Raw genomic sequence first — 27,788 nt, forward strand, 5'->3', positions numbered from 1 at the left:
AAATTTGCTGAAAAAATATGTTTTTTATTTCACATATAGCCACTGAGTCTGAAGACTTCTTCTCATTGGTGGAAGACAGGATGGAAGACATAAAACGTATTTCAATAAGCTCACTACATTGCACAAATTTGCACAAATGAAAGCTGCAGAAGTTGCAACAATAATCTAGATGTGAGAAGTCTGAATATAGTTAAACTGGGCTCCTATGGAGGGGACTATTTATACTGGAAACCATTCTATCAGTGGCATCCGATGCACAGCAGCTCAGTATACACAATACTAGCTAAGTGTCCTGCAGTTTAAAAAAAAGAAACAACTTCCTCTACTCAAGCACAGCACTTTGTCATGTCTGTCAAGTTGTAAATAGAGGCATTCTTCCATAAAAATCATCGATAAAGAGCAGAGACTTCCTGCTTGTAGATGCACTCAGGGTGGTCACTACACTATCCCATATGGAATTCTTGCCATGATTTTAAGGATGTACACTGGGTTTAATGCTCTGCAGAGAATTTTAAAACCCTTTTCTGAACCACAAAAAATGTTAAGCAGGCAAGTTTACATGTATCACATATTTTGCCAAAGCCACACATAACCCAGAGCTGTTAGGCCTCTGAGTCACAACATTCGGGTTGTTTGAAATATTAACATAGGCAGCTACTGCTGCTGTTAGAAGAGTACAGTTAACTATTACAATGATGAACTCCATTGATAAAATGTCAGTGGTGAGTCAGGGGTGAGCAGCATTTTATTTTTCGTAGGGTCAAAAGCTGACACACGTAGTGCCGAATTATGTTAACGTGGTAGATTATTTTACAATAGACTATTTACTATCGCAGAAAGGCTGACTGTTTAAGGAACACTTTTTAAAACACTTTTATGTGTTATGTGCCAATTCTGATATCCCCGTGTTGGCTTTGTTCTATATCATTATAACAGTGTCGCTCCAGGATCAACTTACCAAGAAATTAGCTAATGGTTTTAGCTTTTTCCACCAGATCTCAAACTTATGACATCACAAGAACGTGATTGGTCAGTGGCTTTTAATCTTTTAATCTGGCTTTCAATGCTGAACCAACATTATTATGATATAGAAACAACACCAATACGGGGATATCAGATACACCGCATTTAGCTGTGCTGTCACTGTGTACAACAATCTGTGGGTTGATGGATGGGAGTATCAAATTTAACCTTTGATCAAGGAATTATATTGGCATAAATATAATTGAGTAATTTATCCAGTTTGTCTCACTGGCCAATGAACTTGCCCAACATCCTTTTTGTTTTTTCAATAAACTGGCTCAGGGTCATTGAAATACTAGTTACAGTGAAAGTGGTAAGGACATATTTAGTGGTCCTCTGCATTCACTAACTGAAAAATTCCATATTCAAAGGAAGAAAATGACATAATATCTTTGAAAGCATTCCCATTAAACACACAAAAATTTCACAGAAGTGCTTCTGCTTATATAAAAGCTTTTTCTCTCTTTGTGTGTGCTGGTCTCTGTGGAAGTAGTCTATCAAAGTAGGAGCACACTGATGGAAAGTGCCATACCTGCCCTAATCCCTTTCATAAGCTCACCAGAAGACAGGGAAGATAACAGACCAGCTGATGTGGCTATTTACGAAAAATAAATGACCAAAGCACAGAGCTGTTGTGGTCAATACATGTCTATAAATAACATGGAAAGGCCAATTATTATTTCCTCAGTCTTTCTTTCTTGTGTTTGTGTCTGTCTTGTGCGTGTATATAGCTTTCTTCATTTACTTAGAGTATAATGCATTTTGATATTCATCAAGTGGCACCAAATACAAAGAAATGCATGCTTAGATTTACAGACTCCTGTCAAATAAGGTAACACAGCCTCAATGGACTGGACTACTATTATCTTGTTACCTCACATGAGCTCATTCTGATCACAAGGGGGAAAAAAAAAAAAAAAAAAGTCTTATTTTTTTTAATTTTAAGAATCAACAGCTGAAATTCACAGTCAGGACTGCAGCCATATTTTGCCCTTTATTCTACCTGGGTCAGTAAAGGCTGTGATAATCCTCTGTCCAGCTGTTTCCAGATCTGTAGGTGATGGGACCTACATTCCTTGCTCACATTACATGCTGGACTGACATGATTGTGATCTCCTTTCATTTTACCTCTTCATTATAGAAAAGGAATGTTACCATGTCTTGTGAGACCTACAACAAAAGATTTACCAGTGGTTTTGTACGAAAGGCAACGATTGGAGGAGACATCCATTGTGACAAGATGTGAAGGTTAAAACAAACAACAAACATAGCAACGAGTCCAAATAACAAAATACGTATATATCAACCTTTTATTGGAGTGTACATTGTAAGAGTCATTATTCGTCCAGCCTTTTTGGTAAGACTTGGCATTCACAACGTCTTATTAACCGAGTTACCTACAGAAGCTAACATCAGCAAAACATGGCTAGTTTTTCTCCCAAGAAGTATCTTAGTATTTGACCAAAAAAAAAAGAAAAAAAAAAAAAAAAAAAAAAAAAAAAAAAAAGAGGTCAGTTAGAAAATCAAGCAAGTGGCAATTTGTCTCTCAAAGACATAATTTGAAGGAAATATTTGTTTTCTTAAACAGCAAACAGAAGGAAAGGAATTATAGTTTGAAAAGCTTTAAATGTTTTCAATCACAGTATTTTTCAAGAAACTTCACGCACTGCGAGTGTTGTATTGGCCTTTTTTTTTTTTTTTTTAATTATCCAGAAACGTATTAGCAAAATTACCCAGACTGGAATGCTAATATGCTTTAAGGTTTAATTACTAAACATGACAACTTATGACACAGCAACAGGTTTTAGATTTTTTTCCCCCTTTCTTGGCGAGCGGTACTCCTCACCCTTAGTTCAGTTCACGGTTTTCTCTGCCACGTTTATTGTTCTGGCATAAGCAGCTAGCATATGGTTAGCTAAACCATACCAATCAGTCTTCATGATGCTTCACTGATTATGTACAGGTTGGAAGTCAGGTTACTTCTATTTTTGAGGCCAAGGGTTTAATGTGTGCTATAAACATATGCTAATGGTTAATGTTTGCCAACAATAACAGAAAATATATTACTTTATGATAAATGTTAACATTTTCCATTTATGGCTGCTGTTAGAGCTAATTTTATAATACAGGGTTTACCAATACCTGTCATTTGTCACCATTGCTCACTAGTAGAAGTGACTTGCCTTCTTTATTTTCCATTATCTGTCATAATTTTGTTTAGCTTCTAAAGCCATTTTCTGCCAATGCAAAAAAAACAAACAAAAAAAACCTTGAAATTTTGAGATATATTTAAATCAAAATTTTGACAGACCCAACTTGAAATTTTAACTTGATTTGTAATTAAGATCTAAATTTGTAGGAAATAAGCAAGCTATTCCACACATTCAGGAAAAGATGGTTTGTGCTGACGGATAATTTTAACCATATCTTGCAGAACCTTTCAGACAGAAAGCACTAAAGGAAAACTTATCAACTGCTGTTTAGCAAAAGTTGTTATACAATATCACTTTACAGACAAACAGGTTAGAAGGAATTTGCACAACTGTGGAAATTACAGTTCTCTAACAATTAAGCAGATTTTTAACTAGTTGTGACTTAAGTATTTTGTCCTATTTAACATTAAATAAAAAATGTTAAACTTGCTGATAACCGTTTTCCTTTTTTTAGTTCAGATCAAATGACAGCTTGAATCTTTAGTCTTTGTAGAGAACTGTTAACCACAGAGTTCTTTATGGAAGTAATTCCTATGTTACACCTCATGATTTACAGTTAGCTAAAATAATGATACTTGTTAGAAGAATGCCATGAATGCATTTCTTCCTATAGCAGGAAGTACATGATGTTAGCCCTGGTGTTTCTGCACAGTAACTTTGCATATGGACCCATGATAAGCATCAGGTATGAAAACTAAAATGTCTTTATTCCACAAGTTTTACATGATGAATGCCCTGATTTCAACAAACAGGCATTTATTAATACTCCGCTTGCTATTGTAAAAAAACAGAACACAGATTCAGCTGAATCTTTAGTGTTGTTGGAAAAAAAAAAGAAAAAAAAAAAAAAACAACACCCCAAAAATCACAACAGATAGCCTGCCATAACACTGTGGGCTACCTCCATTCATGTACTCTATGTAGTGTTGTGTGTTTAAAAACAAATGAAATAAAAAAAGCTTCATGTTCAGGTGTATTTCTGTCTCATTACCTAAAGCGTATGTAATTTCCATAATGAAGCAGACCTGAAAAATGTCCTGTATTCATGCAGCGAGTCTCCTCTTTTTAATCTGTGCAAAAATATAACAAGACTCAAACTCTGGAGAAAATTTACAGTCCACAACAAATGAAGCTAAATATTCCAAAAATCCTCTTTGTTTTAAGAAAATATGAGTGCTAAACTAGGATCATTTGAATACGTAAAAATAAACTACAGAGCAGTAGGGTATGAAAATAGTTAATTCTTTTCCCTCCTAATGAACAACGATGATACGACTAATCAAAAGATCTGTGGCGACCTGTTTTGTAAGTTACCACCCCAAAACTACATTTAACTCTGAAATTTGAAAGACAAATTGATATAAAATTGCACGTTAAACTGACGACTGGGAACGTGTGCAATGGGAGGCAGCAGATATGAAAGATGCCTGAGTGACAGATGAGGGAGTGATGTGGGGGGGCAAGGGACACTTAAAATGAGAGATGAGACATATTGCTATCAAGAGACAGATCCAGCCAATAAGGCGTAAAGGGAGAAGATGAAGGGCCGACGACCGAAGATGACAATGACAAACATTTACAGATTAAATGAGGTATTGCACAGATTAATAAAAAGGCATGAAGGCAACAAAAAATATACAGCAAATCAATAGAACATTTACATTAATAATTTTGAAATTAACGATTTCTTTTTCCAAATACAATTTTAGTGTTGTGATCATTTGGTTGGGGAATTGAGGAATGGGGGGTTTGGGAAGGGGAGAAAAAGAAAAAAAAACAAACAAACAAACACTAGTCATCCCACTCATCCTCCTCCTCAAAGTCTTCATCATCTTCATCATCATCATCCTCATCTGTAGAAAGAAAAATCATGTTATCTAGGCTGAAAGAGATGAAAAGTGCTTAATGCAGGCAATAAAACAGCAATATTTACACAGAGGCTATGTATGATGAATTATACTGTTGTTCAAAATTCTCTGAGGGTGACTTTCATGTTTTGTTTTGTTTTTAAATGAGAAAGTGAAAAACAAAAAATCATGAGGATGTTCGACTGATGAGGAAGTTGTTCCACAATTTGGTTGTACGTGTACAATGACAATAAAGGGCTACTCTATTCCATTGTATTCTTTAAATGTCATCAGATTTAGAGTAAATGACGTTCAAATGACTGCAGTTGGTGTAAACTTGGTGGTGCTGACAAGCCTCTTCAGGGAAAACGCTCCGAGATCGACGACAAGCTTTTTTTCCCCTTGTTGTATTTCAGTTTATAAAACTGTCCGATGACTGCGTAGCACAAGAATAGCTTAAGAAAGTTTCATTACTTTGCATTGACTTCATGTGAAACCGTTTTCGATATATGGAGCTGAATTTGTGTGAATGCCAACTAAAAGTGGAAAAACACTAAGAGACTCAAGGCTGCCCTACCTTGTTCCATGTAAAACAGCCAATGAAATTAACTGATAAAGATCACTTCCATTCCTTTTTTGCAGGGTGATTTACATCAGTACTTATTATAGGCTGCTAACAGTGTGTCAGGTAAGCTTGAATTTAAATGCTTTACTAATAAAATCATGTTCAATACGGGTGGAAAACTTGACCTCTGACCTTCAGGTCAAGGCCACTGAGATAGAAACTCATCTGAGATTTTTAGTAGATGGTATCAGTTTGAAAATCCTACACTGCCTCATAGTCAGTCAGACAGGTTTTTTTCAGTCATCGCATTCACAAATGCCGGGGTCATACCCCATCGGCCTTTTCTGGCTGAGAGGTAAAAATTGGTAGTCAACAGGAAACAAAGATAGTCCTAGTTTTAACTACAGATATATGTTGTAGCGATAGCTGAGTAGGTGATAAAGACTGATATATTTGAAAGTACCTGAAGAGTGAATAGCCCTTTTCCTTTTCTCCATCACCTCCATGAGGGCCCCAACAATGCCTGATGATGGGGCTGGTGAGGCAGGTGCTGAGTCATTATTATCGTCCCTCTGTAAAGACAATACATAAAACGTGGTGGTTAAAGCACGCAAAGAAAGCACAGCGGATGGAGAGATGCCGTGTGGGATGGATGAATACTCACAGTTTTAAGTTGGATTCCTTGTCGGATTTGGTCCAGAAGCGCGTCTCTGCCCACGTTGGATGCTGGCCTCTCTTTCTGCTCCACCTTTTTAAGCTGGGTTCCTTCTCTGATCTGACTCAGCAGCGCCGACTTGTTTCCAGATGTCGGCAGGCTGCTGTCCCCTCCGTTAGCTTCTGTGGCGAGTGGAGGAGCTGGGGGTGGAGGGCCAGGAGGAGGTGGCGGGGGAGGAGGAGGAGGTGGTGCGCCAGCGCCGGATGAGGGGGGAGGCGGGGGTGGTGGGGGAGGTGCAACGGGAAGGGATGCGTGGACCGGTGGAGGGGGTGGCGGGAGTGGGCCGCGGCTGGGAGGAGGCGGCGGTGGAGCAGATATGCCTGGCCGTGATGGAGGGGGAGGCGGGGGTGCAGAGACGGGAGCTCTGGAGGGGGGAGGAGGTGGAGGTGCACCTCGTCCCCGTGCGGGAGGTGGTGGTGGGGGAGGGGCGGAGCCGTGATGTGGGGGTGGGGGAGGAGGGCCGCCTCTGGATGGAGGTGGAGGTGGAGGTGCTGAAGAAAAGGAGGAGAAGAAAAAGGTTAAAGCAGAAACTTGTGATTGAACCATTTGTAGTTCACACTGTATCCCCTACAGGTTATTTTTCCTTTTTATTCTCTACATATAATTTTAATGAAGGGCAGAGGAAAATCTGGACAATTCCTAAAGATTTTAAGGAATCTCAGTCAAGAAGTGCTCGTCAGGTCCTCTTGCGCAAAGCCATGCAATTACAGAGTTGAGTGAAGGAGCAGCCTTCTTGCAAATAACTGGTGGGGTTTTTTTGTTCACAAAATCTGTATTGAGAAAAAAAAATGTCCACAAACTTTCAAAGAAAGATGTTAATACTCCCAAATTGGACTTCGTATCCCCATTCCAAGTATGTGAACACCATTTAAAAACATGCTTTCCAAAGCTCAAAAAGCTAGTTTGGCTCTGCTTCACTGACGACTAAAGCCTGGTTAAACAAACGTAAATTCACGTGCAAAGTGTTTAAAACATGACGGGCCAAACATTTACAAGTGTGGCTGAAGTTCATGTGAGAGGTTAGATAGAAACAAAGTATTTAAAGTAGTGTCATTGCAGGACAATGTTTCCGTGAAACAAAGGAAACCTGTCTAATGTGACAAACAGCTGGTATGTCTCCAGAGAGTCGACAGCACATCCAACTCGAGAACAATCAGGTGCAAAACAGCAAACATCTTACTAAAAAGACTGAAGACCTGAAACAGCTCGGATTCATAGTTTGACTCTACATGCACAGTCACAGCAGGTCATGCATAGAAACCTACCACTCCACCTGGGCGGACCTGGGGATAAAACCACCACACTAGTTAGATTGTCAATTAAAGACAATCAACCCATTAAACACATTTTCAGAGGGTGAGTGTCCTGCACAAACACGCACATACATCAAATTTAACAGTATAGTTAAATTCCTATTTCTTATATCAAGATATGAAAACCCGGGCTACATATTCGTTTCTGTGGCCGTACCTTGTTTCCGCAGCTCATCTTTGACAGCATCTACACCTCCGTTCTTCTCGATGAAATCATAGATGACCTTAGAGGTCTCTTTATCCTTTAGCTGAGCCTCAGAAATGCCACACATATCAAACAGGTTTTTCAGCTCTGGGTCCAAGTTATTCAGCTGAAGAATAAACAGAGATTTAAACATGACATTTAGCCTCTGCACCTACACTTTAGGTTCAGGTTATCCCACAGATAATCAGATTATGTGCAGCTGCAAATGTACAAACAGGAATTTCAGACAAACATCAACTAGAAAAATACCTTTATCGTTCACGGAAATAAGATTATAAGGAAATATTTTCAAGAAAATATCAAAGAATATTTTGAAGTTTTAGGAGATGCACTCTGAGCCAAATCAAAAGCTGAATGTGAGGAGTAACTTTCTGTCAATGTCATGTTGTTTTGGGGAGACATTTCTAAATAAAAAGCTGAAATAAGAGTGGGCTCGAGAAAAGGCCAGAATATCAGCCGTTATGGTGCCACCTGGTGGTTTCAGTTCTGAGCTACCAAAGGTCTGTGTAGGACTTGTTACAGGAGTGGACTCTGGAAGCAGAAAATGCTCTGTTGCAAGTCGAGATCAAGTTGCAAGAGATGAAGACCTCAATATGACATTTAATCTGGCTTTCTAATAATATGACAGGTTTGACAAATTGATTCAAGCAGACTATTAAAAAAAAAGACCTTCTGTTTAAGGGGAAGTTCTTTACTTTGACTTTACTAAAAGTACCTGAAGAACAGATTATAAAATATATCCCTTACCCTTTTATGAATCCTCCAATTTGTGCCTAGGTTTTAAAAGCCTGAGGATTTAAGAGGTGAGCAGGTTTTGTTTGACTGACGTCACTCATTTAAAAAAAAAAAAAAAAAATCTCCTTGAAAGCATTAACTTATGAAACCAAAATCATCTGAAATTCATTTTTTCATTTACAGGGAGACCAAGTCTCTTTGACCTGTATAATCTCAGAGCTATCATCCAGAGTCCAACAGAGTTACTGATGAAGCTTTTTGGGAACGAGTCCATGGATTATGCAGATGTGGGTTGATTCCCTACATCACCAAAAAAAATGAATAAATAAAAAAAATCTCCTTGTGTAACACTCCGGATGGCTCAGCCACACAGCTCAGATTAATATTTGGGAGCCAGTATTAAAATTTAAACTATCTGTCAAGAAGAGGGATGCCTACTTGACATATGGATGAGCTACACACAAATGTCTAGAGGTCACATAGCTGACATGTGCAGACACGCACAACAAACATGTACATATTAGTGTTAGGTTCTGTGGATGCTGCTTACATCAAAGCCTGTGTTTGGATCCCATCCTACATGTCCAATGTGCCTGTGAGAAAAGGAGAAGAGAGAGCATGTGAGACATGATGTGTTCAGGAAGGGGGCAGAATACATAGAAAGTACATGATGTTTCCTATATTCAAATAAAAAGCAGACAAAGATCCATTAGCTATTAACTGCAAAGCCAATCTGTGTTTGTCAGGTAAAAGCAAAGATATGTGTTTATTTATTCTGTAGGATGGCACTAAATGGATTAGTGCTGCCACCCCCTCACCTCTTCTTCAGATGCAGAAGTTCATCAGTGCAAATGTGTCAAACTTTTATATCAAATTTTAAGACATCTGAAACTCATAGCATAGCTTTAAATGCTACTTTTGACTTTCTCAGAGGACTACCTTCAACGTTAGCGCTGCTTAAAATTCATTTAATTATTCCTGCTGTGTCTTAAAAACCACATTATAAAATACAACATGTGTAATTTCTCCAAGTGCTGCATAATTAACTAAATGTATTATTTATAAGGGTAAATGGGTGATTGACTAATGGCTATTAAAATTTTGGAAATGGAGTAATAGTGCAGCAGTTCATGCTGGCTGTGACGTGGGATTATTAGGCTTTGTAAAGAGCAAATTGTGAAAGCGGGAACCAGGATTACAGCTGACTTTTTAAGCTTTTTGTGCTGCTGTAGCGCCACCTAGTGCTGTCAAACTCTGCAGCGCTGCTCTGATTTAATTTATGCATGACAGTCCAATTTGTTGCACTTATGTGAACTCCAAACATTTGTGTAGGAAAAGTATGGCATTCAATTTATATGAAATTCATGGTAAGTGGTAAAAACAAGACCTACAAAAAAATACAATACTGGAAAAAGCACAAAGTCCAGGGAAAACAGTTTACCAAGGAGACCAAAGGTCAGCGTTTACCTCTGACCTTAAACAAACAACCCTGGGCTCACTCACTGGAAGTTGCTCGGTGTGCCAATGTCTGCCTTTGTCAACCTCTTCTTCTTCCCCCCTTTGACTTTTTTCTCCCTCTTAGGAAAGGAAGAGTGCACAATGTTGTTCATCTGAGAATTGTTGTGATAACGCTGAACGCTGTTGATCTCTGGGTTTTTGATATCGACAGTCGCCATGGGCAATGCGGGTCCTGGAAAATGAAGAAGACAGTACTAAAGTTACAGCTCATATAAAACAACAAAGGATTTTCCTCCTACATCTAAAGAAGTGTCTTTAAACGCCTAATGCACGAACTGTCTTCAGATTAAAATGCCATAAAAGTGTTTAACAAGCCATAAAACATGACCTGTGACCCTGGCTCTATATAGAAATAGAGTTTGTGCTTTTACTTTATGTGCTTAAATCATCCTTTAATGACTATTACAGACTGTGTGGAGATCTGCACATGTTATTTAAATCTGTTGGTGAGAAAACAATGTCAGAATATTCAGTATATGATAAATAATAGCATTTTTCATACTTCCCTGGGGTATTTAAACTAAATAATCACATTAGTTAAGACAGAGAGATGAAGCTAAACATCATTAAGACTAAAGACTTTGTACATTTTTGTCTAAAACGTGTTCAAAACCTTGTTCTCTTCAGTTTTGGTCCTCATCAATTGTCTATTCTGGCCCCCGGGCCAGAATAGGCCTGGGGAAGACCCCAATCTGGCCCACTGGATGACTTTGGAAAATGTGAAGGAGCACATAAATTCTAGACTTTTAACTGTATTTTCACAAGTGTTACACCTTTTCCTGCTAATAAAGACATCCCTAATAGCAATTCATACTACAAAACTGAGACATACTGTTCTTTTTTAATACAGTAAGACATCTCATTGATTAAATGTGTGGCTAATTCTCTGTACACTCACAGAAATAGGAGTTTCACTGCTTCCGCCAACATAAGATTAAAGTAGCCTGTGTTTGACCTGTGAGGTAAAATGAGTTTGACATCCTTGGTCTAGACAGTTAATAGATTTGCTCTTATTATGGATTACATAACCAGGGAGGTCCAAGAGGAGAAGGCATACACAGAACAGAGAGCAGACTTTATTTGACCACAAACAACGAAAAATGTCTGTTTACATACTAAAGTAATGAACAAGTTCATTTGTTTTTTGTTTTCCAGCTATTAAAATGAAGGAGAATGGACACAGGCAATGCAAGATTACCAATATAGTCAATAAGTCACATGGTAATTTTATCTGCAAACCAGCAGTCACACAACAAGCAAGCACTACTACTGTCTCAACCACAGTGGTTCTCAGAATGGGGATTTGGGAACCCAAAGCTAAGGCGTGTAAAAACATTTACCGATTAATGCTAATATTGTGCTGTGTAACTGAAAGCTGCAAAAAACTGTTTCCATTACTCTCCCAGGTTAAAGTAGGGACAACACACTTTCTCTGATTTGATGACACATCATGTCATCAAATCACTCACTGCTCTTAGGCTGCAATAAAACACACTTGCTGCTGTGTAGCCTGGACTGTTAATAGCTAACCTTTTCAGGGGTTCCTTAGACATCGCCTCTCCTTTAAAGGATCCTCAACCAAAGAAACCTACAATCACTGTTCCTAGCCCAGCAGTGAGCATCTCTGATCCCATCGTGCGAAACAACTCCAGCCTTTACAATAGAATTGTACAACTTTCAATTGGCACCTCAAATGAAAGACATACCTCCGACACGCTTGCTACAAGGACTGTTGGGCGTTTTGCTGGGTGAAGGAGATGCAGACCGACTGCGTCGCCTTCTCAGGTTATCCCAAATACACCTGCTGCTTCTTGCATTGCAGGTGGTCACACTGATGTCTACAAGCACTTTGTCCACCAAGTTGCAAGCTCGGTCTTCAGAGCAGATGGAAAGTCGAGCAGTGGGGTCAGAAAGAGATGGGTACAGTTCATCCTGGGGGAGAACCAGGCAATGTAAGGAAGACAGGCAGCTACCTGGGCTCAGCCCTCCACCTCCCATAGTTGCTCCTCTTCCAGAAGCTTCACAATTAAGTTCCTCAGAAGGAGCAGAAAGAAAGGTGGTGCAGAACATCATCGTAGTTGTTGGCTTGGCATGAAAGATAAGGCGGGAACGAGGTCGGATTTAAAGGCAGCAAAAAGATCTCAGGTCTTCTTTCTCAATTTAGAAAAAAAAAAAAAAAAAGAGGTGCAGAAATGTCTGGTGAACAATACGTCTGAGCTATCAATCAAAGACTATCCACTTGTTGTGTTGTGTCAGATGTGAATCCAGTTCAGAAGGATGTTTCTGCTTCCAAAACGATACAAGAAGATGTGATGGATCCGAGTCTTCATTTACTGAATAGATTTCCTGCATCTGATGATGATTATATGGTTCCTTCCTCAGCTGAAAAAGCTAACATCCAACAATGCATTTGGAAAGGGGGAAAGAGCCAAAACTTTGCCAGCCAGCGGCTAAAGCTTATTCATCCCCTTCGACTCCCTACTGTCAAGATTGTAATGCCCGGATTGGCTGGCTGTGATCATTTCACCACCAGTCTGTCCACTACCTCCTCCCTTTTCCTGCAAAACATATCTAATCCCAGCAAGTTATTCTGGATTTTGTGCCTCTGTTTTACGTAACCATTAAAACCCATCCATGTCATAATCCCACAATAATCTCTGGGGTTTCTAAAACATGATGAATCAGTGGAGAGAAAGAAAGAGGGAGAAGGGCAGGGCGATAGATAAAAACATGAGAGAGAAAACAGACTGATTAAATGAAGAGAGAGGGAGGGCAGATGAGGATAATTGATGAGCAGGCAAGTGCTCAACCAGGCAGCAGGAGTAGTGGAGAGGACAGCAAAAACCAGACTAGAGATGACAGTAACAGAGTGATGATGCAGTGATGGGAAAGGAGAGAAAGACAGTTAGGAATGGAGAGGAAATTCCAAAGGGATTTCCTTTGGAAATTGACTAACTTACTTATGCAAAAAGTACCTTTCCACAAAAAGAGACCATGCACGGCAAATCCAAGATAGAAATGGGATTTGGATAGGTGGATAGGTGGCTGCTTTACTGGGCACAGGTATATAGAACAAGTTGCCTTTAGAAACCAGTTTTTGAATTGTCATTTCCAACTCTGACCTTGAAAAAGCTGCATATGAATACCAACTCAAAGTCCAAAATATGAATCCTGAGCTGATTTACATGATGTTTATGTATACAATCAGAATACCATCATGCCCAATTCCATTAACCTACCCCCAATCTAAGCATCAGCCAAATACTTGTCTAAGTTAATACCTCTTTATGCTGGCACACAAACAAATATATGGGCCAAATCTTCCAGTCTAAAACTACTTCATCACTGCTGTCTCAAACTAGGCTGTGTGTCTTGTGACACATGTCCAGAACACAAGCGTCTGCACATCCACAAATGTATTCCATCTGTTTACTCAGACCATACTAAGCGGCAGAATGACGCTACACCGAGGGCATGACTCCACTACGGGGCAATGTCGTGTCATGTTATGGTTTTGCTCTACATTCCAACACCGACCAGGATTAAAAATACCAAATCAGACATTTCTTAGAAGTTCTCAAGCCGTCATTCAAAGAAAATATTTATGAAACTTCCTTGAATCGCCTCACAAAATGTTGATGTTTCTCAGGCGGTTTAAAGCTAATTTAAAAGGAGTAAGACAAATAATAGGAAACAGAGCATGTAGTTTCTTTGCTGTGTTTTTGATAACACCCTGCAATGTGTTGTGTACTGTTTATACAGTAAATCATTTATTATTCATTAAAAAACAAAACAAAAAACAAACAAAAACACCCCCAAATCAAAACAAATAGCAGACAACCATTGTTTATGAGAGAAAAAAAAAGACATCCCAAAAAAACAAAACAGGCAACATCAAAAACCTTGAGATGATTCATGTCAAACACATCACTTCTTCTTGAGCTGCTCCTGGAGCTGTTTCACAACTAGTCTTTCCAGCTATAAGCAGCTTCTCTATTTACTTTGTATTTCACAAAGGGGAACAGCTCTATGCTGGCAAAATGTTCTCAGGATGCATACTGGCTGTTTTGACTGTATATTATTATCACTGTCATAATACAGCCACTCAATCTTAAAAGTAAGTATTAAGGATTACAAATGTGTTTCAAGGAACTTAGGGGTTTCGTAGAGGAGCGTTGGGTTTCTGGAATTTGTGCTTGTTGGGACTTTTGATAAAATTCTAGTGACATTTCAAGTTTTTAGTTTTCAGGTTTGTTTAGTTTTTTCCGTGCCATTTTCATTAAGTTAACTGTAGTCTTGCGCTTCTGTACATCCCCTTTTAGGAAGGTCATCTGTTTGGGTAACCAGTGCATGATAAAGGTTTATTGTTTTTGTGTGGGAAGTAAGCAACTCTCCCTCATTGTCACAAGTGTTTGAGAACTAACGTAGCAAAGTATGAATCCATAGTGTCACACATTCCTCTTCACCTCTTTTTATCACAACAGAATTGGTACCAAGTGAAATCTGGTTCCCAGCTATGAGCTGGGCTAATTAAAGACACTTAAACCAAACTAAAACCAGATATCGCCCAACTATGGTTAGAAGCCATAGATCAGGAAAGGGGGAAGTTTGTTGAAAGTTTTGCCCTATGACTTGTCAACTGGCAGGTCATTCCAGCTGATAGCTTAGACCTCAGTCACATAGGCCCAGAGACCAGTTGACAACCTTCCGGCAACCTCTGGTTGCTAGGGAAAAAACCCCAGTATATCCCCTGAGTGGTTGCTGTGTGACATCGGTCGCAAAGTGATCAGTTTTCACCTTGTGACTACTGGCAACTTCCAGTAGCCACTCATCAACTGGTAAGAGAATACACATTTTTCCCAAGCAACCACCAATTGCCAGAGGGTTGCCAATCAGTCTGTAGGCCTGACGTTTTCCTTGTCTGTTTCAGACCAAGTCACCTCTTTTTGCATTTCTTGTCAGCATGAATTTCAGTAAAATAGACAGATGCTATGCTTAAGTCTTTCTATGTGACATATCCCACAGCTTATGTCTTAATAAACTATACAGGTGTATGTAGTTTGCATATGTAGTTAGCATTTTACATTTCATGTAGGCATTATCAGTTAAACTGCAATGTAGCTATGTAGTTTCCTCCACAGTATAAGAAGAAATGAACTATCGTTGAAACCATGAGCTACGCAGAAACCCTGCCAGTATGACACAGTGAGCAGAGTGTCACAAATGTTTGCCAACACCATCAGACACAAGTCTGACTCTGGCTTTACACTTCTTTTCTGATCATTTCAGAAAGAAACAGTGGAAAACATACCATTTGCAGGGTCGCGTCTCTTCTCTGTGAACACACAGACAAATTAAGTCATTACACTCCTGTGCTAAGTAGTGGGCTGTGTTAATGTGAAGCGGATGAGTGTGAGCGCGTCAGAGTACAGACGTTAAAAAGAGAAGAGAGCCGATTTGTAGGTTTCGGCGGGATTGTGCGTGTATTGCACTGAATGGAGGGTTATTCAGAAAAAAATAAATTGCCAAGCAGAGTTCAGTTAGTGTGTTTAGAAGGAGTAAATCACACATTCTTACACACACACACACGCACACCAGCTAGAGTCCACACTTAAACTATCAACAACTCAAGAGGGCTTTACAAGAGATGTTGCATCTCATATTAACAATAATACATTTAGTTTCTAGAAGTTCAAAGGTTGTTAATTAACATGGGACACACACACACACACACACACACACACACACACACACACACACACACACACACACACACACACACACACACTAATGGCTTGAGTTTTCCTGAGGTGGAAGATCAAAAAGAGGAAGCCTTGTTGATACGATTAAGCACCGAATGCAGCGGGCTGAGGGGGAAATATGAAAGAGAACGATCGATTCAAAGGTCAGGAAATGACCCGCAGAACAAGCAGAGTGGAGACGGCTCGGTTTTAATCAAGCACAAGATAATCAAAGTTAAGAACTGAGTGCCAAGTCTGAGAAGGCATCTGGATGGCTGTGGATAAGAATCTCTTCAGTTTCATGTTCAGTATGAGAGTCTGTGTGGATGACTTTGTCTTTAGGTGGAGAGTTTTAGAGTTGTTGGTGCATGAAGAAATGAACTGAAGGAAAAACTGCCTGACCCTGTTTTGTTTTAATCTGGAGCTATTCAAGTGTTACTGTAAATACTGACACAATAGTTTAGGGGTGCAATATTTAAAAACTGGTTTCTCAAACCAATCGCCATGTTCAGTAAATTACAAGAAAGCACTGGAAATGCTCTACTCCTGAGAGATGAAGCAGGAATCATTGATTGGTTCTGCACATTTCATTCTGAAACTGCAGTGCCCCCCTTGGGACAGTCAGCATATTTCTTCCCCAAAAGCCTGGGTGCAGTATTATGATGCATTTGTTTTTGTTGAAAAGTCATGTGATGGTATTTGTGTCAAAAGAAACATTTGGAAGAACCATTTGGAAGTACGTGGGGAAAACCCCTAAAAGCTTTCAATTTCTGTTAACATGTTTGAAAGTTTTTTGGCAGCACCAACTTTATGAGGTTTCTGTTAAGATGACTCTGAAGATCTGTTTTTTTTTTTTTTTTTTTTTTAAAATAAGACTACGTCACAGTAGGGCAGTATTCGGATCGTACTCTCACTGAACGTGTTACCAACAGCTCTGAAAACTTTATAAGATGAGGAGAAGAGCAGATGATAACAGCAGACAGACCCAGGCAAAAAAAGACAAAGGAAAAAATTAAAAACATAAGGAACAGCTAAATGTGGCCCCAAGGCACATCTTCCATTAATTGACTACCTCTGATTAAGATTGCTTATGTATTGAAATTTAGACCTTTTTTTGCCCAGTTCTGTCATCCAACAGTTTCAAAAATGACAAGTTTAGAAATGTATTTGATCTTGTGCTCCCACTTAATGATGAATGGTGATGATTTGGCTTGAAATATAATCAGACAAACCAGATTGTTGAGCATAAGACAAAACTTTGCTAATCATGTCATTTTTCTCTCCCCCCAGCAAGTTAGATCAGTAGTTAGGACCTAAGGTGAAGCAGTGATAGCAATAAGTGGGTACCGGTTTTCCTCAGTTTTCTCCCCATTAGCTCTCCCGCAGTGTTCCGGAAACGCTTGCACTCATCTTCATTGGAAAAGTTCAGACCCACTTGGCATGTCTGTGAACACACAAAACAGAAAAGAAATTAAAAAACTGTTATGAATAGAATTTTGGTACTTCTGTATATCTATGGATAGTCTCTGGCAGCAGTCCCCAACCTTTTTTGCGCCACGGACCGGTTTATGCCCCGACAATATTTTCACGGACCGGCCTTTAAGGTGTCTCGGAAAAATACAACAAAAACTAGTACCGGTACTGAAAAAAGGAAGATTTATTCATAACACACGTGAAAAGACCCAGGAAAACCGAGTTAACGATAAAAACGATAACAAAATAACGCTGAAAAACCGATAAAAACCCTGAAAACCACACCTGAGCCTCAACTCTCGCGTCCGGTACCAAATGACTCACGGACCGCTACCGGTCCGAGGCACGGGGGTTGGGGACCGCTGATCTATGGGTTTCCAAATACACTTCCATTATGCGTATACTGCAACTGAACAACAGTGCCGTAAAGCTTACGGTCAGCTCAAGTCTAATCCACCGTGCTAACAGTTTGTATTCTCTTTAAATAAAGATGTCTTGTGACATGAAAAGCTTTAGAAGTGACACAAAGCTCAAATTTCTAGTTCCGTAACTTTAATGGTGGTGCCTTTTGGTAAGCACACCTGGAAGTTTGGTCACACATGCTTTCCATGGCAGGTTTCCATCAGAATTTCTGGACTGAATGAAGATTATGATGAAGGAAATATGCTCTGTGGTAAACTTTAACTGATGTAGACATGCTTTCAGGAACATTTGAACAAAAAATAAGGAACCAAAACATAGGCTTATGGTTTTCAATGCCACATACTGGCTACAGAAAGTACAACTTGTACCTACTAATTCCATTAAAATGTGAGACTGCATGGGTGTAATGTTTACTCAGCAGTACACAAAAACAGAGCTACACACAGCTGAACAATCCCCCCCAAAAAACAAACAAAAAACCAAAAACCCACATTAGTACATTACTGTGTTAAAGTCTTGAGCCACCCCCCTACTCTAGGTATCGCTAAAACCTTATCGATATCCTTTCTTGGTCACACACTGCAGAACAATCTAAATGCTGACTTTCTTTCAAGAGAATATTTTTCAGCAACACTAACAGTTAACACAAAAGAAATTTAAAGCAGGGGTCTAAATATTATCAACTAACCTGAGGTTGAGAAAGATAAGTAAAAAGACAAATGTAACTGCTGAGGGAAAAAACTTACATCTCCAGCAAATGTGATGAAGTATGGTTTGGGGACACTAATGCTAAAGTTGTTGTACAGCTCCTGTTCATACATCACCTTCCCATCCTGTGGAGAAACAGAAGCACGGCTGAATACAAAATAAATAAACAAACAACTAATAAGGCAAGTAGAAAGTTGAAATTTATTATCACGATAACTCAATAAGAAGCCATCTTTTACACACAGAATTGCCCCTTGCTTCCCATATACCTACCCTGATGTCAAAGACCCTGATGAAGTAGGATCGTTGGGGGTTGTCTTTAACCAAACAGGCCACCCCGCAGCATTTCTTGTTCCAGCTGGAGCTCCTATCTGCTGTGAATACCTGGACCACACCTGAAGACAATGTCTGGAAAAAAGGACAGAGGGAGGAGGAGAGTGAGAATCGCAAATATCTGTGTTAATTTTCTATACAAAGCATGTTTTATACAGCCATGTGCCAGAGATTTACAAGCTGGATCCTAAAGGAATAAAGCAATATTAGAAATGAAATACAGATAGAGAACAGAAATACCCCACTTGCCTTAAAATAAGTAAAAAAAACAACAACAAAAAACCCTGATAGTTTCACTAGTTTTTAATGACATGTACAATATAGACTCGATGCATAATTACTCCAATTATGTATTATGAATATTGCATGCATTTCAGCATCTCCTTAATTTAAATATTCCAAAGAAATTCCAGCTATATTAACGCATAACCCATATACACGCCCAATAAAAGGCATAGAAAAAGGCAAAGAAGCCAACATTTGTTTAAGACAAAAAGGCATCATATTATGTGCAAACACACTAAAAACACACCTGTAGTGCACACAGAGACATGATCATAAGGCAGGGTTAGACACCTGCAGTTTTTACAGGTTGCTGCAGGGAGTTTCTAACACTGAGGGGGTCCACGTTCACAGCCATTAACACATACATGAAAGCAATACCATCACGACAGGAAATGCCTCATCTAAAGTGAGTTCCAGGATGTACTGGAGGTATTAAGACAACATACGGAGGAGCCCTTAGATTATTCTTTGTAATTTAGTGGGAATGAGAGGTTTTGTTAAAAAACAAACAAAAAAAACCCAAAACAGGGCAAGTAAATCACCCTTTTCTAATATACAAACATTTGTTGTGGGGATTTTTTGGGAGGGGGGCATTTTTCTGGCTTTTGTGGTTTTGTCCATATCTTCTTTCTTTTTTTTTTTGGACAGATCCTCAAAAGTCAGTCACAGTACAAGATCAGTATCATCAGAAAAAATCCTATTCTACATGTAATACTGAAACTGGTAACAACCACACCACAAGGCTCGTCTTTGCAGTACAGCAGACGTCATCATGATGATTCTTGGAATATCTGGATGGACACCTCATTAGCTTCCACTTCCTTCTACCATTGAACTGAAACTAAAAGTTTGATTTTGCAGTCAAAATGCAGATAAATTTTCTTCTGCATATGAAAAAAAAAGCCCACTGTGCTGGGTTTAACTGCTAAAATAAAACACAGGGTACCATTGAGCATTGTTTATTGCCCTCATAATGCCAATTCTGATATCTCTGCAAGAAAAATGCTTCCAGTCAGTGACTCCACACTCTTCCTACAAGCTGAGTTTAGCTAAACAAATGGCAGTCCTGGCCTTTCAGAGGAACTGCTGCGATACTGGGACAAACTGATCTCCTATTAGGATCTGATACTGATCCCATCCTGGTTTAAAAAAAAAAAAAAAAAAAAATACAGATATCTGACAATCTATTCAATTCAATTCTATATTGGTCTGTCTTTCTCATGTCACAGATCGGGAGCAGTGACTGGGCCAATAGCGGGAGAGAACTCAACATTACAATAAAGCATCAACTTAAGTGCAATTTGTGTTGGAGCCTCTCTTTCTTGCTTATTCACTCTCACTCTGGTCACTCTTAGACACTTTCAAAATCTGTTGGAAACCCCACTTTAGTATGAGAATGAGTTTGTACTACTTTTGTCTTACTTCTTACTGAAATCTCTTTTTATGCTTCTTTTCTTAATTTTGTCATGCACCAAGAAATACTTGTCAGCAAACATTTACTGTACTATCATGGCAACATAATGTGATGTCAATATGATTGACATCATTTCCCTTCACCTGTCTCCCATTAGCTCAACTAATAGACTAACAGCAGGGAAAGGTAAGGCTTTTGTTACACTCAGTTGCAACCGTATCACAGCAGTATGCAGTATTGTAGTATGACTCAATCTTAGCTGAAATGAGCAAAGTGTAAATTATGAGATGCAACATTAAATTAGGTAAATAAATTCTTAATTTATCATAGCACTTGTTTTGAGCCTGTTGTAATTTATTGTTTTAGTGATGAATGCCAATTTAGTACATTTGTATTGCTGATTGCATTCATTTGATACAGTTTAACTTAAAAAAAAATTACACATAAAAGATGATTCAAAGTTTCTTACTCAGAGTGAAGAAGACAGCTTATTAAATTAAAGCTCCTCTCTAACTGGATACCTCTAGCTTAGCTTAGAAGTCTGTATTGTTCAAACTGGAAAAAGCTGCATCAGCCCATTCCTGAAGTGGCCATGATAGCCACACTAACTGCATGACTAAAACACAGCATTAAATGAGACAACAGAAAACAGGCAGTTTTTTTTTCAGCTCGTCTGCAAAAGATATTTTTATCTGCATTTATGTAATCATTACATTTCTTAACACTACAACTCTTGGTGGTTTAGATTTTGATCAGAAATAGCCAGGATTGAAAGAATCATTTAAATTCTGTTTTGTAATGCATTTTCACAGTAACAGGGCCTGTGTGGTATCCAAGGTTTGAGGCTCTATGGATTCATCCTCCCATAGAGCGCTGATTGCTCCTGACAGGGCCAAAGGCTGCAGGAAGTGGGGCTCTGAGTATGGCGTCATTAAACCCCGGCCAAAAGGACCCTACACACCAAACCATTCTCTAGTAAATTAATTCCCTCTTCTTCTCTCTTATGCACTTATCCTCAAACACTTAGTTTCTACATGTGTACTGACCTCACCATGCAATTGCCCAGGCAGCACACAATCTAATGCAATATAACTATAAACATGGGGTCGATTAAAAGGAAGAAACGAAAGCTAGTATAAGCAAGTAATGACAACAAGTAAAAGATCAAGTAACATAGTTCACTATCTGTATTAGTAACACATTACAATTTTTCTTTCTATTTTCAATTCCTCAGGAAGCAATTTATGGTTAAAGAGCACTTCCACCCTTGGTGATTGCAGGAATCAAATGCAAAAATTTAACAGAAATTTAATAGAAAAATCAGACCACCGCTGAGATGAATCAACAGGAAAAGAGAAAGCATGTGTAATGTTTCAGAATTTGGTAGTCAGCTATAGTGATAATTAGAGAGACCATGTCACAAACTATCCATATTAGTAAGATACCAACAGTGTATCAACTGTAACTGTATGACAGGTCACCTGTCGAAAGTAAATGCAGCGTATTCCTTTTAGACTGATCCGCCCTCAAAAGTGTGGAGTAATAATTACTTTGTTTTTGTGCCATGTGTGTAACACATGTACAACTACTACAAATTGATTCTGCTGCTGTGTGAGTCTGTACTAATGTAGACTAATAAAAACAACAGAAAGACTTCTAAAAAACAGCAGGAAGCAACAACACTGAGAATCTGCTCCTGTAATTATTTTGTTAAAGCTTTTTCATTATTGTCATTACTAGATCTTCTTCCAGCTGGTAAAGATATGAAGGTAAAGTACAAAAAACCCCAAACAAACAAAAAAAAAAATCAACATGGAGAGGCCTGTGTCCACACCTCAGACCACTAGGCTCATGTTTATCTGTTAAACTCTGGACATTCAACGCTATGTTTAACGGGGAGTAGGAAGAATACAAGAAATACAAAAGACAGCCAAGGAAAAGGGAAAGAAACAGATGACATAAGACGTAAAGTGAGACTAAAAAGAAGGAAAGAAGGAAAGAAGAAAAAAAAAAAAAAAAAAAAATCACAAAAGGGGAAAGGTGGAGTGAAAAAGGAGTCACGTTCCCCTTCTCCAGCACAAATCACCAGAGGAGGCCGACCACGGGACTTCCTGTAGGACAGGACTGCTGATCAAGCAGTCTGTGCATGTGCACATGCACGCGCGCACACACACACACACACACACACACAGCGTGAATTGGACGCCTTCCACCTTTTGCCAAGTCAGTGTTGCTGATGGTAAAACAGCACAAGGAATACCAATGAGTAAAACTAATGAGTGAGACCACTGTGCGTGAACCTGTAGGTGTCTCTTTTTCTCAATGCATGATTTTGGAGGATGAAATGTGTTTAATACACAAGGTTATGCTTCAGGTGGTTTCACAGTTTTAAATCAGGGATTTCTACAGTTGATAATCCATATGTATGTGCACCACTTCCATTCTTATTTTGCAAGATTAACCCACTTAACACATATGGCATATTAGGGCTGGGCGATATGACCCAAAATTCATATCTCGATGTTTTTTAGCTGGATGGCGATATATGATATATATCTCGATATTTTTTTAAAGCCATAAAGTAAGAACAAAAAGAGAGTTCTTAGTCAAAGCTGCGGCCCAGATGTCACACAGGCACTTTTATTAACATACAGCATGTTAATATAGAGCTAACCACGCTAACGGCATGGGCTGCATGGCGTTAGCGTGGTTAGCTTGTTAGCGTGGTTAGCTTGTTAGCGTGGTTAGCTCGTTAACACGTTGACGCTGTCCAGCCCCACGCATGGGGCGATGCGCAGTAACTCGTTAACGGAGATTTGCCATGTCCATCTTGTCTCTGCCTGCAGGTGAAGCGATGGGGGAGGAGGGAGAGTTGTGTTTAGTGAAGGAAAGAGGTGAGGCCGAGTAAGGTTGCGTAAAGACAAAAGTGGACGAAAGAGAGGCAAACTTGTGGCTCCACAACTATAATTATAAGAGAACAGACTATATCGATATAAAGGATATTGTCACATCTTATATCTCGTATAAAAATATCGATTTTTAAAAAAAACAAAACTCAATATATCGTCCAGCCCTATGGCATATTACAGCTGGGCGATATAAGATTTTTTCATATCACGATATGTTTTTTTCATTTCAGGCGATAACGATATCTATCACGATATAAGCCAAATAACTATATTTGTAAGATTTAAATGTGCCGTTGCTCACAAGTAAAATGTGAAATAATCAGCAGCTTGTTTTGATTTAAATATTTATTTCCCATAATAAATTCAACAGGGTAGATGTACTTAAGGAACATGAGACTTTTTCAGATAAAGGCAAATATTGCAAACTACACAAAAGGCAGCCGCTAAAGCGTTTAAGTTTCAAAATAGAACAAACAAAAAAGACTACTAAATTTTCAATTCCACTTAGAAACAAAATATTAATTCTAAAAATAAATCTTAGTTTGTTTTACAGAAGATCAAAAATGGTAAATGGCCTGTATTTATATAGCGCTTTACTAGTCCCTAAGGACCCCAAAGCTCTTTACATATCCAGTCATCCACCCATTCACACACACATTCACACACTGGTGATGGCAAGCTACATTGTAGCCACAGCCACCCTGGGGCGCACTGACAGAGGCGAGGCTGCCGGACACTGGCGCCACCAGGCCCTCTGACCACCACCAGTAGGCAACAGGTGAAGTGTCTTGCCCAAGGACACAACGACCGAGACTGTCCAAGCCGGGGCTCGAACCGGCAACCTTCCGTTTACAAGGCAAACTCCCAACTCTTGAGCCATGATCGCCCCACAAGATCAGACAAAATTGACTAACTTTTGTCAATATCAAATAAACTGAGAACTAAAAGGAAATTCTCAATCTCTCCTTGTTGTATAGCTTAGCTTTTCAAACAGTTTTAACAGTTACTTTAGTCTGACAAAAGCCGAATGACGAATTAGCGCTTCCAGTCAGAGATTGAGCATGCACCGCTTTATTGTATTTCCAGACTTGCTTTCGGCACAATTTACAGTGCGCGCTACTCTGTTTTTTGTCAGATTTGAAATAGCCGAAATACCTTCACACTACGGAACTTCTATGGCTCTTCCTTTCGACAATCTCTCCGGCATCGGAACCATCATCTGTTTTCTCTTCGGTAACCTTCGGTCATGCTCTCGGTTGACTTTTCTCTAGTCGGCACACTCATTTCCTCCATTACCCGGGCGGCACGGCGGCTGGCTGCTTCCCAAACAAATACACATGTGCGGCTTGGCACTTGTGCTGTACGTAACAAGTCACGTGACGTGACGCTGCGGCTGTGATTGGTTCGGCTCTGCGCTACTTAATTTGGATTGGCTGTTCTTTTTTTAAGAGGACAAGAGCGGTGAGGTCTATCGCAGTAGATTAATTTTTCTATCGAGAAAAAGTTATTTCGCAATACAGATCGTTCTATCGCCCAGCTCTATGGCATATATTACATTTTAAACGTTCATAGAAGCAGGTAAATTCATATTTTAAAAAGGTGTTATAAGGGAAACAATCTGAGGGAAACTTTCATGCTTTAGATATATTTTATATATAAAAAGGTCTGTTAGTTTGTAACAAGGAATAGTATACAAACAAGGCTGTTACAGATACAGCAACTCTGGTAGGTAAGAGCTGTCTCGATTAGAAAGATGATGGTGCTGAAAAAGGTTAAACAACAGTTATTGTGGTTTTTACATTTTCTGATTAACAATTGTGTTGCATGAGCGCCAACCATTCGGTCAGCCACTACATCACTTGGTGGATATTCTAATTAGATTGAGACACACACAATGTCTGTCTCTTCCAGCCTCCCTCTCCCCCGAGCCTCTCTAACACACACACACACACACACACACACACACACACACACACACACACACACACACACTTTGTCTCTTCCAAACTCACTCTTCAATGAAAAGACGTGTAGAAACACACAAGAGCGTAGGACTGTGAGGAATGTTCCTCAGTGCACGTCTCAGTCACATGCTGTATGACACAACTGCCAGAAAGCCAGATGAAGCCTGTTACTGGGGTTTAAAACTGGTTACATAGTTGTCAGGCACACCTTAGAAACCTGTGTCTAAGGAGGAGGCGGGACATCCAACCGTGTGACCTCATACAGGCTTGATATACTGTGTCATGGGACAGGAAGTATGGCCTTTCCAAAGCAAACATGTGTGCATACGCACACACAAGCATCTCAAACAGCATGGTTGGTTTAGTGCAGCAAAGAGGAAGACACAGTTGTATGTCAATAAAGCGCAACACCTTTACTATGCACAATTACAGGAAACAATGATTACTATGAGGAAGTAACCCAGGAACAGATTACATGGAAGTCACTAAGAAAGGGCAGTGGAGAATTTAATATCCCTGTTGTTGACCTCGCCTCCCGTAGAGCGCACAAAAACAGACCACTTTATTGAACTGGAAAACCTGGACTTTAAAACCAGCCTCCTCTGCAACGGTAATCAATAACAGGTGAAGGTGTGCCATTCTTTCATGATGAAACCACAGGGTAACATTTGCAACATAGTGGGACCAAACTGCTCCACAGCAATACAAAAAAAAAGTATAAATCAAACAGTAAAACTGAAACTCAAAATAACCTGTCATACGCTTAATTTTCAACAATTTTGTTGACCTTAATTAGGAAGTAAACTAAATACTCTTTGCCAAGATTACCCAACTCTGGAGTGTGATAAGTGGTCTAATAGATTAATTTAACAGATAGCAATATGGGTGTGACACTATCGAACATTAACTAAATGTGGGCTGTGGTAAGCCACAGACTCTTTGGAAGGCAAATATCTACTGATCTAAGCCCCCAGTTTCTTTTATGGTCAGCTGATGGCCATTCTGTTGTGTCAGCCCACAAAGAAATGAGGAATCATAATGTCAATAGAATGAGACATGCAACTTTTAGAAGACATGCAGACATTGCTGTGGAGAAGTGAAGGTGCAGCTGCATATCTGTTACTTGAGATAACACTATGATCTACTGGATGTGGGTCGCTCCAAGACATGGTGCTTAATGAGGACATAAAAATGAATCAGCTGAATGCTAAACATGTTACGTAACATTAGGCTATTTTACAACATTGAGTCGTGACACTGCACTAGTGGTCTTGACTGCAGTCCCACCGGTACATCGGGCTACTCCCACAGATTCTCGTCAGATTTTTTGTGACTGACAAGTCCTGCATTACCAGAGGGCTTCTCGGCTCGTCAGCTTTGTCAAGAGCTCAGCCAAGCCTGCTCGGCACATTCTTTTCGGGGGACACACTTCCCGAAAACAACCTAGGTTCAGCCACGTTATGTAATGCCAGTGCAAAAAAAAGAAAAATCATTCCTTTGCCCCGTTTTCCGCTGATGGGTTTAACAGCTCCAATACCCCGACTATTAACTGCACTCTGCCAGTGCTAGGCTCGATGCGGTTAGGCTAATGACAGCGGAATTTCAGGATTTCCTGAGTGATTTCAGGTGTGTCCAGCCTTCAAGATAAAAATCATACCGGCTCAGGCCAGAGGGTAAAATCAAACTTGTCGTTTCCCAAATGTCACCGTCGCAAACGGGACATTTGACACAATCGCTACACCTACTTGCCCTCTCCGGCCGCCTGGACTGTCAAAACAAACCTTACAAGTTAGAAATCCCAAATGTTTCTCAGTCAACACAAACCCTAAAATCAAAACAAAAAACTGTAGGCCATAAACGCACTGTTACACCTAACAGCTAATCTTTATTTTCCTTCTCGGGACGGGATACACGGTGCAAGTTAGCTGCATTAGCCTTTTTTTCTTAGCCCGCTATCACAGAACAAATTAATGGGAAAACTTACGATGCATTTCCTGCCGAGGTGGTTGAAAAGACATTCATTTTCCTGCGAAGTCAGTAGTGTCGAGCCGACATTTGTTTGCCGCCGTGGCGGCGGATGTCCACTCATTATTGAGGATCAGTTTATAAAGTATATACGGACTCTAACTCGTTAAGAGATCCAAAAAGATACATAAACAATCCCTCGGTCATCCGTGGCCTGGCTCCGACCCCGCACACCGGTTCACTTTATCCCAGGGGTCGGCAAGACTGCAGAAACAAAAAAATATGCCGCTCAGGAATGTATTGCGAGGTCCCCCTCCTCCACAAAATAAGGTCAAAACTAGAGCAACCGAGCGAACACGGAAAACGGCAAAAACTTTCCTGGGAAGTCCGGCCGCCAGAGAGCCCAGCGCCAGTTCCATCCAACATGGCAGTGTTAAGA

The 27,788-nt window shown here is 39.6% G+C and overlaps 1 protein-coding gene across 4 annotated transcripts; it reads right to left on the reverse strand.

Moving 5' to 3' along the window:
• Window positions 1-2,315: 2,315 nt before the first annotated feature.
• waslb (WASP like actin nucleation promoting factor b) lies at window positions 2,316-27,788 on the reverse strand. Of its 4 annotated transcripts, XM_076876025.1 has the most exons (12): window positions 27,369-27,788; window positions 18,753-18,887; window positions 18,518-18,604; window positions 17,223-17,319; window positions 15,446-15,469; window positions 10,120-10,306; window positions 9,167-9,209; window positions 7,834-7,987; window positions 7,629-7,646; window positions 6,313-6,854; window positions 6,112-6,220; window positions 2,316-5,089 (listed from the first exon to the last, which is right to left on the reverse strand). In XM_076876025.1, the coding sequence occupies exons 1-12, from the start codon at window positions 27,471-27,473 to the stop codon at window positions 5,028-5,030; spliced, it is 1,563 nt and encodes a 520-aa protein (XP_076732140.1). In that variant the 5' UTR covers window positions 27,474-27,788; the 3' UTR covers window positions 2,316-5,027. The 4 variants fall into 4 exon arrangements, with proteins under 4 accessions (XP_076732140.1, XP_076732141.1, XP_004548220.3 ...); XM_076876026.1 differs by lacking the exon at window positions 15,446-15,469; XM_004548163.6 differs by lacking the exon at window positions 7,629-7,646.

The sequence above is a fragment of the Maylandia zebra genome, linkage group LG17 (assembly GCF_041146795.1).
Source record: "Maylandia zebra isolate NMK-2024a linkage group LG17, Mzebra_GT3a, whole genome shotgun sequence".
NCBI classification, from domain to species: Eukaryota; Metazoa; Chordata; class Actinopteri; order Cichliformes; family Cichlidae; genus Maylandia; species Maylandia zebra.

Bases quoted from the DNA above. Each gene is read 5' to 3' on its own strand.
- waslb (XM_076876025.1), bottom strand. From the start codon at position 27,473: ATGAGTGGACATCCGCCGCCACGGCGGCAAACAAATGTCGGCTCGACA. The intron at 15,470-17,222 runs GTACCCACTTAT...GTGTGTTCACAG, and splicing joins GAGAAAACTGAGGAAAACCG to AGAAGAGACGCGACCCTGCA. The intron at 10,307-15,445 runs GTATGTTTTCCA...TTCATTTTCCAG, and splicing joins GAGACGCGACCCTGCAAATG to GACCCGCATTGCCCATGGCG.